At 35.9% G+C, this 15,511-nt stretch overlaps 1 protein-coding gene and 1 long non-coding RNA gene across 2 annotated transcripts; both read right to left on the bottom strand.

The window, feature by feature from the left end:
- Positions 1 to 4,759: 4,759 nt before the first annotated feature.
- Positions 4,760 to 6,823, bottom strand: LOC113317456. The gene is made up of 3 exons (XR_003343546.1): positions 6,658 to 6,823; positions 6,501 to 6,547; positions 4,760 to 5,188 (listed from the first exon to the last, which is right to left on the bottom strand). It is a non-coding gene; the product is annotated as an uncharacterized LOC113317456 (long non-coding RNA).
- A 2,365-nt stretch (positions 6,824 to 9,188) lies between these two features.
- Positions 9,189 to 13,266, bottom strand: LOC113318196 (RNA-binding protein BRN1-like). The gene is made up of 9 exons (XM_026566328.1): positions 12,926 to 13,266; positions 12,698 to 12,780; positions 11,613 to 11,664; positions 11,300 to 11,425; positions 11,068 to 11,147; positions 10,507 to 10,689; positions 9,977 to 10,310; positions 9,736 to 9,879; positions 9,189 to 9,619 (listed from the first exon to the last, which is right to left on the bottom strand). The coding sequence occupies exons 1-9, from the start codon at positions 13,113 to 13,115 to the stop codon at positions 9,492 to 9,494; spliced, it is 1,320 nt and encodes a 439-aa protein (XP_026422113.1). The 5' UTR covers positions 13,116 to 13,266; the 3' UTR covers positions 9,189 to 9,491.
- Between the last annotated feature and the right edge of the window lie 2,245 nt (positions 13,267 to 15,511).

Raw genomic sequence — 15,511 nt, forward strand, 5'->3', positions numbered from 1 at the left:
GTGGACAAGGTTCTGATCTTCTATCATGAAGATCATAGGAGGGAGTGATTCTTTTATTTATACAAAAAAGAGAAGAAAGCATGACTCAATTACATACGTCGTGACTCAACATTACAGGCTGTCAAGCACTTCTAACAAACATAACTGTCACTATGTGACACTTCACTCTACACATGACAATAGGTCATGGCCCAACATCCAACATAGCAAAAGCAAGATTTGATGAGGAAAAAAAGCTGATAGCTCCTGTAGTTTATCATTTATGTTTATCTTTACTTAGAAAACTCTTGATCTGGACTCTGGAGCCTGCGTTTCAAAGAATAGTAATCGATATGAGATTTGGAATGACGTCTTGTACTGTCTCTATGGACTTGTCAGCCGAACCTAGGTATATTTTCAAAAAACAGAAGTTCGGCTGACAAGTTATCAGCCGAACTTCACTCTGTAACTGACAAATTTAGGTTCGGCTTATTCGAACAAAATCTAGCAAAGTCGCATCAGCCGAACATAGTGTTTTTGTAAATCATATACTAGGTTCGGCTCAAAATTGATATTCCAAGATCAGCCGAACTGATGTTCTGAAAATTTAAAATGAAGAACAAGGCTAGGTTCGGCTGATTCGAACAAAATCTAGCAAAGTTGCATTAGTCGAACATAGTGTTTCTCTTAATCATATACTAGGTTCGGCTCAAAGTTGATATTTCAAGATCAGCCGAACTGATCTTCTAAAAACCCTAATTTCATCTTTGAAATCATATTCTATCGATCAAACAAAATAAAATCAATCAAAAACAAGATGGGTTTGTTACAAATACATTCTAAAATACATATGAGATTTGGATTTCGCACAAAATTGAGATTCGGATTTCGCACTCCAACATCGCTCACTTTGATTCGTGTTTCCTTTGCTTGATTAATTGCTTGATTGAATTGGATTCCAAGATGTTTAAGTTTAAAGGTTGTTTTGATTTTTGATTTTAGGTTTTTGAGGATAAGGGCACTCTAGTAATTTAAATTGTTTAAGGATATATAGGCAATTGCACTACCTTTAGACACCCCTTATAAACCCACCTTAAATGGGATAATGAATGAGTATGTCTCAAAAAAATTCAGTATGCCTCAAAACAAATTGCATTGACAATTAGTGGAGTGGTCCTAATTCCATAATATTGTTTGCTAAGGGGATATATTAGCAATGTCTGACTATTATCCTTCACAATTCCCTAAACACCCTTTCCTTTCCAGGGGAAAAAAAAAGAAAGAGAAGATATGGACTTCGATAAAATTTTGATTTTTGAGCGCATTGTTGGTTCGTTTCAAAATCATCCCAACTCTTAAAGATATCTCCCCTCCTTTAAAACACTAAGTCATATGAGCTCCCACGTCGCACGGTGAATGTGACACCCCCCTCAAATTAAATGAGATAAAAGCTTTCAACTAGAGCAATTCTGGAGAGGACAAGTGGCGGGACTCTATTGGTCGGAGCATTAAAATTTGGATTACACTCCGTTTACACCCTGTATTTAACTGGGTGTTAGTAACACCGTTAGCGAAAACGTGGGTATACAACACTTATGTGAGGATTTACAGCTAATAAATTTGTTACACTTGGTTTACACCGAAAATTTAACTGTACGTTACTAACGCCAGTTAGGTGTACAATACACCCGTGAAAAACTAAACCTAACTGAGAGATTCTTATTCTTATACAGTATAGGGTTTATTTAGCTTCTCCATTGAGCTTTCTTCTTCATTAAAAACGGTTGTGATCGAATACCGTGAAAGGAACCCTAACGAATCTGTGAGCGAGTATGTAGTTTTTGTTGGCGAAGAAGAAACTCATCCACACTTATTGTGTAGAAAAAAACTTAGCAGGGATGGTAATTTCTTCTCAACCTCAATTTTAATGTTTCCGTTTTCCCAATCTGAACATGGGTTTGTTCTCATGAAACCGTCAGTTGGATTGGTTCTGAATTAGACTTCAAGTGTTGTGCCTTTTATATGTTCGGCTAATTTCCTAGAAGAATCGAGTTCTGATTTGTAGCTAATTGTACTGATTCAAATATGGATGATAATAACCAGAAGCAGTTTTTGCTGCTAGCATAAAGAAGCAAGGGTTCGATTCAAATCTGAAAAATTCAAGATTGAATCTGAGGCTGAAGTTGCAGTGTTGAACAATTTGCTAGAAATGGTCGAGATAAGGGTGTTGAGAAATGAAAGAAGAGATTTTGGTGGTAATGAAATTGATGAGAAACAATGATGTTGTGATGTGGAGGAGATCGAATCGCTAGTGACTTCAGGGATGGAGTTATACAGATGTAGGTGGTGGCGCTGGTGTTTGAACTCAGGTGAAGGATGGGTGTTTGCTGGTGATGAGATGGAAATGGGTTCTGTTGGTTGGAGTTTAAAATAAGAAAGTATGTGGCCCCCAACTGATGTTGCATATGAACGCAAAGATGGTTTGAATCAATGATGAAGAATGTTCTTCATTTTTTGTCGAGTTGATTGTAGAGCTGTAGATGAAGAACAAATGAGTTCCAGTGATTTTCAGATGGGAATGGAAGTGCTGGTGAGATGAACAGGGTCTGGATGAAGCTGCAGTTTGTGGTTGCTGTGTAAACAACATAGAAAATGAAATTGAGTTGCCATCATAGTCACAATGGCTGACTGGTGATGCTTGAAGTGAAGATGCAGGTAGTGATTTGGGTTGTTGATGGTTGTCTGTTGTTGTAATTGAAGTCATGGAACGGAGAGAATCAGTTGCACATGGTGATATAATGGGTCTGAAATTGAATCTAGGGTTTGAGTCAAATTTAAATGGATGGCGTTGTAAGGGATGTTTACGAGTTGGTGGTACAAATCACAGAAGTTGTTGGTGCAAATTACAGAAGTTGTTGGTGTTGTTGCTGCCAAGCAAGAATAAATATGCTAAATGAGTTGAGCTGGGGACTCAAAGCAGGAAATGGTGGAGGTTTGAATATGCTGCTGTGATATGAGTTGCTCCAGACAGGAAACGGAGCTGAGTCCGGGTGGTAATATGGCCAGAATGATTGAGGCAGATGAGTAGATGTTGCAGTGGTAGAATTGAGACTTGGCAGGGATATTAGCTGTTAATGTTGCTGCTGTAATGAGATTGGTGTTGCAGTTGAAACAAACAAGGAGTTGTATTAGCTGAGATGAAGAGTTTGGTGTTGGCTTAAGGGATTTGAGGTTGCAGATAAATGATTGCATGAAGGTGAATTTTTAGATGTGTTCTTGGATTGATATGAATGGCAGACTCAATTAACCTTGTATGCATCGGGACGGGGCTAGGCGAAGCCGAGCCAATAATGCATTGGGATGGGGCGAGGCGAAGCCGAGCTACACCAAATCAAAAATCCTAAGCATGCACTTTCCCACCGAACCAAAAATATGATTAAAATTAAAAAAAAAATGATAGTGGATGGTTTTCGGGCCTGCCCGTTGCATAGCACGGGCATAAAATCTAGTGCACTGTATTTTCATGCCTCCTTTCCAATCACTCGACCGGTGAACATTTCCCCGATCCATGAAACAAGTGTAATAAAAAACAATTCGCGTTATTTCGGCAGTTATCGGTTTTATGTCGCGTTCTTTTTTATGGACTTATGTCCGACACTTCTTTTTTTTTTATGCTAACTTATGTCCGACACTTGGTTCTAAATCTTTATCTACAACACAGTTAAGTCGAAACGAAAATGGAATCAGTAAGAAGAAAACAAAAATTCGAGCTTCAAGGGGAAGGATTCTATGGGAACCAATTTCATTTCCAAAAGTTCTGCCTAGTGCCCAGTATTGAAAAACAAACTGCTACGTTCTATTTATAAAATGAGTAAAAATGCTACGAACAAACAAAAGTGCTACAAACTGGGATAACGTTAAGTAAGAATAATGGTATTAAATATGGAGATAATGGTTCTCGGTGAACTGTTAACCGATCGTGAACTTGTTTATGGATCGTGTAACTTTCAACCGATCGATAAACTCATCATTTATCCAACCATAAGACATGTGATCCCTTATTGCTTTCCACGTCGATTATATTGGCTGCCAGCTCAAATTTTAAGGGAATTCCCTCTTCCCTCATTGGAGATGGTGTAAGATGAAACAAGCAGTCTTATTTTTATTGGTTTCCGTTATTCTGCAACCCGGCTATTCTTGAAATTTCTGTAAATTCGATGTGTTGCTTGATTTTGACAACTTAAATTTAAGGATTTCAGGCACAAATGTGTCATGTCATGTGGATTTGTTATTGATTGCTGTTTCGCAAGCACTCAGCGAATTGCAATAAATTATGGATTTCTCAAGTATTTTGCTGCGTGACCAACTTTACACATAATAAGGGAATCCTAAATGATGTGCAGTAAAACAAAAAATATGGGCAAAAACACAATTAAAGCAAACCACAGGAGAATTCCAACAAGAAGCCTACAACTAGTTGGGATACGGTAACCGCGACAGAAGCAAGTGCTCAACTGCACACAAATGCATTGTTGGGTCATTACCATCACCCGTTTGAGGTGTGACCGTGCAATATTGTGTCAAGCAGGCTAGGTGAAAAAGTGGCTCTGTCCTCTATTACTTAGTCTTCAGTAATACTAGGTGCTACGCCCGTGCTCTGCACGGGCTTAAATTGGTTGTCCAAATTTTGAAACGCTAGTATTACCGACAAAAATTAGAAGGTTTACTGTATCAATTATGGCTTGATTAAAACAATGTCGTTTCAAAATGGACAATGATATCCTCGGGTTGCCCCATGTGAAGATCATTCATTAGAAATATGTAAAATAAAAATGATTTACTACAAATTATCATTTTAGAAGTTACATGTTTATTTTTTTTCAACAAAAAACTTCTTTATAAGTAGACCATTTCTCACATACAAATTAAACCCGAATACCTTAGCACTAAAAAGAGAAACACTTGCTTGCAAAATTTCCTGCCATCGGAGTATCCAACACATTAACATCAACAAAAAGATAAGAGCATTAGCTCTGAACAATCGGAAGACATTTACAACATGAATCATGTAGTGGCATACTCTAGGATGTGATGTATTTCCTTATATCATTCTTTCAATGGGCAGTAATATATAAGTTCTCCACACCTTACGAATTAACTTTGACATTTGGATCCTCGTTATGATTGCACTGTACAAAGCTCAACATCTCTGCTTGCACCATACAAAAGCAAAAAAGTTAAATTCGCAGGATCATTTTTATCTATAAAGAGAAACAAAAACATTTTGCAGATTACACCGCTAACATTCTCTGGTTTCTTCTCAACTACTAATTCTCATTTTGTTAACTAATTAATTAAACGAACCTGCAAATTAAGTTATTATAACAAATGGTTCCACTTTAAAAATAATGTAATTGTTCAATACATCCCGGAAAACACCTACTCCGCAGTTTGCAGAGATGCGTGCATGTTGTACTTGAATCAAACGAAACCTAAATTGAGCATACCTTTTTGTTCGAAGTTTGCCATGCAGTTAGAACTATAAATGGTCATAATCCCATATATAGCCTAGCTATTCAAATGACTAGCGCACTATATAATCAAAACCAAACAACATAATATATAGTTGACATTCAAAACACAAAGTTGAAATTAAGCTTTAAAATCATATTGTGAAAACAGCAAGAAACAATATTGTGTCATGGAAATGGAAGTTGGGGGAGGAGGATCGATTGAAATAGTGAGGGCTTCAATAAGTTTCACAGAGGTTTCTTTGAATGACAACTGTTACTCAATGCAGTTAAGTGGTGTTAGTACAAAAATCAGAAACACAACATAACTCGATAGTAAGAAATATGGATTTGCCCAATAAGAGAGCTATAAATATCCAGACTTGACTCACGGAAGTACCATAACATCCTCGACGGGATCAAGAGCATCCCAACATCTATAAACATCTTTTATATGCAAGTGAAGTTCATTCAACATGAATTTAAAAAGCTTAATCAACAAACTTTGGAAATTTGATAAAACTGAAGTCTTAACCTTACTTTCCCTCCTTTCTACATCTTGATTCAAAATATCTAAAACTCAAGGTCAACAAACCCTCTCTCCCATCGGGGGACTAATTTTTCGGCAACTAAACCCCAAGAATATTCAACAAAATTAACAACAAAATCAGTGAGTTATTAATTTTCCGTCCTTACTTTTTCTATGTTAACTTGTATTAGATCACAACTTGCATATGCATATACTGGCTTTAGATTATATTACTTGCATTCTACTAATTCAAACTGCACAGCACCCACAAAGGACTGTTCACGAATAAGTAAGGTTGAGACCCTTGTTTGTATGTAACAAACCTTTATGTCATTCAGGAATCGGATCGAACACTTTACGTGCAACCGAGATGGTAAGTACTTTTATTCTTTGCAGAGAAAAAGTATTTGTAAAAAGTATTTTTTGTGAACACGATCGAACAAACAAAATAAGATACAAAGAACGATTTTACCAGATTATACCTGGTGTTCTTCTCCACCAAAGACGAAAGCAGGATCTCTTTTCTCATCTGCAGTGAGAAAAAAATATATAAAAGATACGAACATAGATTTTAATTACCACCACTCCAACAGACAAAACTAGAATTATAATATATATGAATCCGAGAAAATAACTAACCTATGGATCAAAATTATAATTTTAGAAAAGGAAATCGTAAGAAAAATGGAAGAGAAGCATATAGTAAATATCAAGGCTAGGGTTTCTCCCTAAGAATGGAAAGAGGTAGAGATGAGGAGGCGGTAAAGAAGAGAAAGAGAGAATCAACAGTGAGCCGTGTTGTCTGCCGGTTTTAAAAAGAAAAAAAAGGAACCGTGTTGTATCAAGAGGGAGAATTGGGGTTGAAAATACGAAAAATCGGTGGTAGGAAAAATCCAGAGGTTTTTATTGGCTGAAATATATCCCGATGGGGCCAAAAGCTCTCGGAAGAGAGCTTTGTTCACCTTTTAACCACCTAAGAATGGAAAGAGGTAGAGCTGAGGAGGCGGTACAGAAAAGAAAGAGAGAATCAACAGTGAGCCATGTTGTCTGCCGGTTTAAGAAAAAAAAAAAAAGGAGCCGTGTTGTATCAAGGGGGAGAATTGGGGTTGAAAATATGAAAAATCGGTGGTAGGAAAAATCCAAAGGTTTTTATTGGCTGAAATATACCTCGGTGGGGCCAAAAGCTCTCTTCTGAGAGCTTTGTTCAGCTTTTAACCACAACTGAGGAAATTCACCTGAAATCATATTATTAATTATTCATGAAAATTTGTTGTTTCTTGTACAGCTATCAAAGTTTATAAAAGAATTATCAAGGAAGATCCAATAAAAATGACTTGATCTGAGGTATTTACCGCAAATAGTTACACGAATCGTGTATATTCACTGTAATGTTGGTATCACTATCCTGCTGTATCACTGATCTGACAATATCCTTCATCTAAATGGTCTTTATTCTTCAAGCAAAAAAGGAGCTCATCCTCCACCAAGAATTGGAAAACGTCATTATGGTTCTCCACATTAATAACCTGTTCCGTTCGAATACCATCACAGCTAAAATCAAGACCAGTTCATGTATTACATGTGACACTAGCCTTGTAGCTAGGGCAGACTTGTAAGATATCATCCATAGGCTCATAGAGTAAATGCAAGATAAAAAAAAAAAAAAAAAAAAAAAAAAAAAAAGATGATCACAGATTCACATTTGAGGATAAATGAAACATATTCATGACAAAGAGAAGCTTATCCGTAGAAATGACGCGATTGTATAAGCTAAGCCTAATTAAGCTTCTAGGTTAATTTATAAATCCAGATGAGAATTTACCCTCTTGTTGAGCAACTATTCTCAATAATGAATATACCTGTTGAGACATACCACATTATCAGTGTTCAACCCTATGAATCTCTTGTCAACTGATGAAACCAGCTCGCAAGAGTATCTCTATTCACCTGCCGAGAAAGAAAACATTGATGTGGACACCTACCGAGCTCGCCAAAGAGCAGCCTTTCTCCATCTATTTAATTTACCTTATGATTTCCAGTGCTTTTATATATAATATAATTGCTAAACCAAGATTACAAGAAATAAATTTCAGATTCTTTCTTAGAGGTGACGACTATATTAGAGATAAAAAAGAAATCCTATAGATGTGTGGTACTGGAAGTAGATTATGAGTAGAGTAAAGAAGCTTTCAGGAAACTCTGTCATTTCTTCCCAAGTACGTTATTTACGTTGTATTTAACACAATAAAAAGCTTAGAAGTAAAGAAACAAAAATGTTCTATTGTTCATATCAGTAAGACAGCAATTCAAATACTGATAAGAAAGGGAACACAAACATTACTCCCTCCGTCCAAGTTATATAGGTGGAGAAGGCAAATCTCATAGATTAAGAAAAATATATGGATTTCATAGATATCTACGTTTTTTTCTGTTTTACCCCTTACCTTTTGATGAAAACTAAAAGCAATAAATTAGTTTTAGTGTAGTATTACAATCATAAATAGAGGCATATATGAAAAAAGTCATCTAGGAATTAGAACTATGCCTATATAGGTGGACAACCAAAAACTAATATTCCACCTATATAACATGGACAGAGGGAGTAGTTTATTACCTCAAACAGAAGTGCCAGAGTCGGTGCCAGATTAACTCCAAAGAGGAGCGGCTCCTTGAATCCTGCAATGGAGAACGGACAGCAGATAGAGATTATCATAACTCTAAACAGTGAAAAGCATATAAAAAATGTTCAACTGCAATCAGAAGCGAGGACCAAAAACATGGGAGAACAGACAACCACTGAACAAGAAGGCAAAAGGCATCACACGCAATACCTGAAATGTCTCACTGGGAACTGATAAGTCTTCTGCAGAAATTACACAAATAAAGAACTTCACACATCTTTGGACTTAAAACACCAAATTACAAGTATTCCTTGGACAAGAAGAATGGATAAGAACCTCTGTTGTGGCTACACTAAATGTCTAACTTCACTTAGAGGACAACAAGGAGAAGGGAGAAAACAATAGAAAGGAGTGCAGTTTTAAGCTTACATCAACTGAAAAAATATTCTAACCAAAATGGGAATAACTGTATTCACTGAAATATACAACAACAGAAAAATGCGAACGGCAGCATTTAAGTATATGAATGCGAGAATATACGACAACATCTGCTATGAAGGGAAAAATCAATTAAATTAATAATCAATGTCTAAATGAACTTCCATGGTACATAAATTACAAATTGAGCTGGTGTGAATGCACCAATGAGAGTTTTTTTTTAGGGACTTCAATCACACAAGATAGCTAATGATTTCCTGCATTAGGGTATGATAGGACGGAGCAACATACATGAACTTTCATCATCTTTCCACCCATTCCCAGATTTTGGCTTATACTGCAGTCAGTCCCTGACTTCCAAGGTTTCATACTTTCACATTGGTAGAGTGTCTGTATCCTTTATTAGCTTACCTTTCAGTATGGTTTACTCTGCTTGTTGTCTCTCTTAAGTTGAACCTTTAACTTCTTACCTCCTAATTGGTAGCCATTCATGACGTTAATTGCAGATTGAGCTGCTACTGGTGAATCATAACTGACAAAGCCTGCACGCAGAAGGTAATATGGTTGGTAAATCCAATTCTTTCTTTTTGTTTTTAGTTGATCGAACAACTCCATATGTACCACATCAAAAGTTAGGAGAGAATAGAGGGATACTTGCCAAAACATTTGCTAACACCAGTTGCCTTATCTACGAAAACCTTAGCGCTCAAGACTCTACCAAACGTCTGAAAAGCATTTGCAAGCTCTGGATCTCCAAATTCTTGAGGGATGTGATAGATAAATAGATTAGCACCAGGAGGACCTATAAGTTCACCAGCACATTAAAGGAAGGTTAGCGATGGAGCAACGATAGGGACCTCAAAACAAATGACCAACTTGGAGAAAAAACAATCACCAACCTTCAGTTTGAGCCCCTGAACTTGTAATGATGTTAGAAGATGCAGCTAAGTTATTATTTGCAGTTGGGGATGTAGCATGGGAACTATTGTGAGACCCTTGATTTATCACTCCACCAGGATAGGACATAGGATACTGAAGACCTGGAATAGAAGGATATCCAGACCTCATATAATTGGCCGGAGAAAAACCTCTAGGTCTTAAACCAGGAGCAAGATCAGGTGATAGTCCACGGATTGCACTCCCACGGTTGACTGGCGGAACCATATTTTGGAAGCCAGGTTGATTCTGCATCTGTGGTAGTGGGTACTGCATGAGTCCATAAGTTCCAGGTGCCTACAAAAAGGATATAAAATATAACCCAAGTCCCATTTTTAAATTTCATGCATGAATGAATGTTGAAACAAGATTATATGATATGTATACTGAATAAACTCAACTACCAATTTGCAAGGAAAGTAGTATGCCATGCAAATGAGAGAGAGATCCTTTCGCTGCTGAGGTATAGTCAAGAGTGATTAATGAACCAAACCTGATACCCATATCCATTGTATAGAGGAATGTGACCCATTGGCAAGGCCCCAAACAATGAAGGTTGTTGTGCCAGATCAGTATTAGGCACTCCAGAAGCTTGGGATTGAGCTTTCTGAGCTCTCCGAGCTTGCCTTTCCTTCTCCGTATCAGCCCACTTGACAACTAGTGGAACACTTGAACCCTACAATAACAGCAATGCATAGAAACAATATTTCAACCTCGGCCAATAATACCATCAAAAAGCAGCAAAAATCAGCACAATTTGAAAAGTTGAAATATCATAAAAGTATGTTGCCGTACTTGTGGTATTGAATGCTAATATGACATTTATTTTAATTCTACAGCAGTTCTGATGTAATCATGCAAAATCACATTTTGGAACAATAGGTCATCTTTGGGCGAAACTCCAACAAGGAGATCATATTGATGAAAGGAAATCAAAAAAGACAAATAGGAGGGGGGGGATTAAATCAAAACTTCAAAACAGAATGAAAGCACCAATTGAGCAAATCGGTTAGCTAAACCAGATCCAGTTACACAACTTTAAATAAGCACAAACCTCCATTTTATGCTTTCCGTTGATGGCCTCCAGGGCTGAAACAGCTTGCTCTTTTGTCTCGTACTTCAAAAAGGCACAGCCTGCCCAGAACAATAACAATGGATAAAGACTCCGTAAGAAAAGTTTATATGACTCTGTCTATTTAAAGTTGTGAATACTGAATTCCTCGAAGGTTGATAGTAGAGAAAAATACAAAATGAAATATAAATTGCTAAAAGGGTGGTTTATGTACCTTTGCTAGTCTGTTGAGAACCCCTCAGAATCTGTAAATCTTTTATCTTCCCGTAGTTAGAAAATAACGCAGAAACTTCAGCATCAGAGACATTCTTTGGAAGCATACCAACAAATAGCTTGTGTTCTAGGCAAATCCAACATAGAGAAAATTACAACTTTGCCGAAGTATTAAAGATAATCAAAAGGCTACTTTTAGCTTTACAAGTAGTTAGTAAAAAGCACCAGCATTAAATACAAATGAGACCAGGCGTGTAAAGAGAAATCACTGGAGAGAAGAACAACATAATTACAGATATGAACAATTCTCACACCTAGTCTTTCCAACTCGCCATCTGCATATTTCACTTGCAAGGGACTAGATGCCTGATTTAAGTAGAAACAACAGAACACACTTTAATTAAAGAAAGAAAGACAAATATTGACAAAACACTATAAAAGGGAACAAGGTTAAAAGCATGTAAGACTCTTCTAATCAGAAAAGGCAATTTGGCCTTCTAGTTTATATTTAGAATTCAAACAAACACAGACCCGCAATACTCAATGAAGAAAGTAAAGCAGCCAACCAAGTGTCAATAATCAAATATTTCTATTCCTGGTGGATTTTGGCCACCCAGTTTTGGACTACTAAAGAAGAAAAACAAGTATTTACTTTCATTTTAACTTTTTCATTACAATTAACCTATGATAAGGTGGATACCATATTTAGGATAAGAAACTTTGATCCAGTAGAACTCTGTGATTATCAGACTTGTATGACATCTGACATGCTTTTGTAAATTACATTAACTTAAAAACTAAAAATGTTTTTTAATGAAGTAAATTCTAAGAAAAAAAATTCAATTGTCGAAGAAGATCAGACAGGATCTCCCAGTTCAGGCTACAACACACAGATTGTTAAATAACGTCGTAGATTTCTAAAGTATCTAATTACAAATCGACTTCCTTGTGAATGTGAAGATACACAAGAGACCACATACTCAAATCAGCATAAATTCACTCTTTTTCGTCCTATTTCAACATCTTAGGCTCATTACTGCGTTCGATTCTAATCTTAATTCTTTTTTTTTTTTGATCGATGTTCTAATCTTAATTCTTGAAATGTAAACTTCATAATGCATACCCAACACTAATCAAAAGTCAACTTAAAAAAGATTCTCCAAACTTCACACCTAACTATCAAAAAGGTCTTGATCCAATCAATTATACACAATCCCGATTCATACAAATTTCTACATCAAATTACTTAAGGTTCCAGCTAAATATAAACTCATGCAAACTGGGAAATGAAAAAAAAACAAACTAACCAAATCAAATTCTCTAGAATAATACTACAGTGGTCTAAGTTCAATTCCAAACTCAAGTGATGATATGAAGATAAACAAAATCAAAGACTTACTCCAGGTAGCGTTCGTTTATTGTGACAAGCATTAACTGCTTTATCTGCTTCTTCTCTCGACGGACAGATCAAAAAACAACAACCTACACGCAAAATTTAGGGTTTTGAATTACCATAGATTCAGATCCCACATTAACGATCCACAAATTATACCAGCACTTGAAATCCAAACTTATCAACAAACAAAAATTAAAATATCAAGTAAATTCCAAAAGTGTAACAACGAACCTCGTGAAGTTCGAGTAGTTTTGTCTTTAATAATGTTAACTTCATCAACCAAAGAAAATTCTTTAAACATAGTAATCAGTTCAACTTCTGTCATATGTTTTGGTACTTGACCAACGAATAATTTCACACTTTCTCCCCCTCCTCCTCCTCCTCCACTATCATTATTGTTATTTGTTGTTGATTCCGCCATTGTTGCCTATTCTTTCTCTCTTCCCTCAGTCTCTCTAAATTTTGAAAAAGAAAATTCAGTCGATCGATCTTTTGGAGTCTTCTTCTTCTTGAAATTCTTTTGTTTGAAATTTATTTGGATTTTATTTTAATTTTTGTAAATTTTGGGGAAAATGGAGTGTTTTGGGAGGGTAAGATTGGGTCTTGATGATATTATTATAATTAAATGGTTATGTTTGTCCATGAATTATAGTTTTATTACAATATGTGACCTTGTACTTCTTTTTAACATGAGTTTACGTAAAAAACAAAGATAGGTGAATCTATGGCTTAGATTTGGTTGGATTGTATACGTGGAATGACAATAATGTACTTGGTCCTTTAAAGTAAAGCGCCGTAATTTTGCTGGGTTGGCAGTTGAAGGTTTGGTTTTGGATTAGATTTGAATTAAGGTGTGAAAGTGGATGAAGCTTTTGCATGTTTACGTGGTGAGATTTGTTCGCAAGTGTGGAGATTTACGGTGCTATCTGAACCATACAGTACAGGAAAGAAAGACAATGTCCATGCTTTTATTGAATCGTTTTGTCGATGTGAAGCCAAATTGGGGGTCATTACTCCTTACTCCTTAGTGGGTTCCCCAAATTTTGGGGCTCCACCTCAACTTTTCATACATAATGGATGTGAAATTGTGGATATAAAGGTTATTTTGCTCGAACGGATACGAATATATGATGATCATTGGGAAAAAAGAATACAAAATTGATTAAAAAGATCAAAATCAACTATTATGGGGTGAAAAAGACATGTAAAATTTGATACTGTTCAAATAGATGAAAATGTAAAAATAGCCAGGATGTAAACAGCTTCATCCTATCCATTTTCAAATACTTTTTCTTATTTTTAATTTGCATCAGGATGTATCCAGTTTCATCCTCGCTCTTTTTAAAGTTTAAGTCCGGATGAATCCAATTTCATTCTTGTTATTTTTTTGTGTCCATTTCACTTATACTAATTTTTACTCGTCCATTAAAACCATGTTTTAAAAATATTTGGACAAATGACCCATTTTCCGAAAAAAGAACTGCATCCACTGCTGTAGATTTTGAGCATCTGCTCGAATGGATATGAAGATTGTTTTGGGGGGGGGGCTGATGTACATTTTGAGCTAAAATGTAAAATGGGGAAGGAAGTTATATATTCCCTCCTAAATTTTCCAAAATCCAAATAGAGCCGAGGAAACACTTTGCATATCCTGAATCACTTTTAGATCATTTTAAGTTCCCAAAATATGATAAATTCGAAAATATCATCTTGACCAAATCGAATGGGGATCATCAGATATAATCTCATTTTTTATAGAATTATGTTTTACTTTGTTGTTGCACTTACAATTGGTGAAACCAAATCCTCCATATACTTAATTCATCAAACATTACATTTTCAGGTACTGGTAAAATCACATCGTTGGCTTACCTGGTGAAATCAACCAAATTATGCCTCTTCAAAAATTTCTACGAACAAAAAAACCTCAAAATTTCTCTATTCAAATTTTCTATCTAACAAAGACCCTCATAGCAATTGTTGTGGTTCAGAGCCATCTACATACTAATCTTGTGGAAGCAAACTAGCCAACAAGAAATCCTAGATTTTTCGGATTGTTCCGTGAACCTCTTTACTACGATCTAGGATGAGAAAAATAACCACACGGGTAAATGTCATAAACAAAAGCAACAAGTAATGTACTCATTGATTTAACGTGATTCAACAATATACACAATGTGTGTGTATTGTCTACATCCACCAAACGGCTACGACTTATTTCTTTATTGTAGCACCAACTGAAAATTACACATATGATTGACTAATCAATTTGACGACTCATCACAATGTGACTGAACACAGTAAACTCTAACAACGCTCTATAACTCTAAAGTAGTATCTTCACTCTAACATGATAATGTTTACCGTATTCTCCCCCACAACGAGATGTTATTTTATGCACACACCCTTACATAAATTATCATGGACGCCTTCTGCTTAACACCAATAATTTACTCTAGCATAACCAAGATGATCTTCTTCTCAAACCAAACATGATGTCTTGCCAATGTCTCCATATGAAAATCCATAAAGACATATCTTTCAACATTGATAAGCACTCCGTAAACCCATAATAATACTTCTTCCAAAATAATGATTTCTCACATCCACCCCAAGAGGTGGGATTAATTCCTGACATTTCTATTGAGAATTCCATTGAGAAATCATTATTAAACTCACAGCCAAGATATCCTTTTATCGGAGTCGCATTTATTTATCCTACAAGAATAAAGTTTTTTTTAACTTAACTATTAAGCTCCTGGACTTTAGGATCAACTGAACAATTAAGAGTTATCCCAAAGTTTTAATTTTAATCCT

Source organism: Papaver somniferum, chromosome 10 (assembly GCF_003573695.1).
Source record: "Papaver somniferum cultivar HN1 chromosome 10, ASM357369v1, whole genome shotgun sequence".
Lineage (NCBI taxonomy): Eukaryota > Viridiplantae > Streptophyta > Magnoliopsida > Ranunculales > Papaveraceae > Papaver > Papaver somniferum.

Excerpts from the sequence above, each read along its gene's own strand:
- LOC113318196 (XM_026566328.1), bottom strand. The coding sequence starts at position 13,115 with ATGGCGGAATCAACAACAAATAACAATAATGATAGTGGAGGAGGAGGA. Across the intron at positions 11,148-11,299 it reads TTCTCAACAGACTAGCAAAG|GCTGTGCCTTTTTGAAGTAC; the intron begins GTACATAAACCA and ends TGTTCTGGGCAG. Across the intron at positions 10,311-10,506 it reads ACAATGGATATGGGTATCAG|GCACCTGGAACTTATGGACT; the intron begins GTTTGGTTCATT and ends TCCTTTTTGTAG.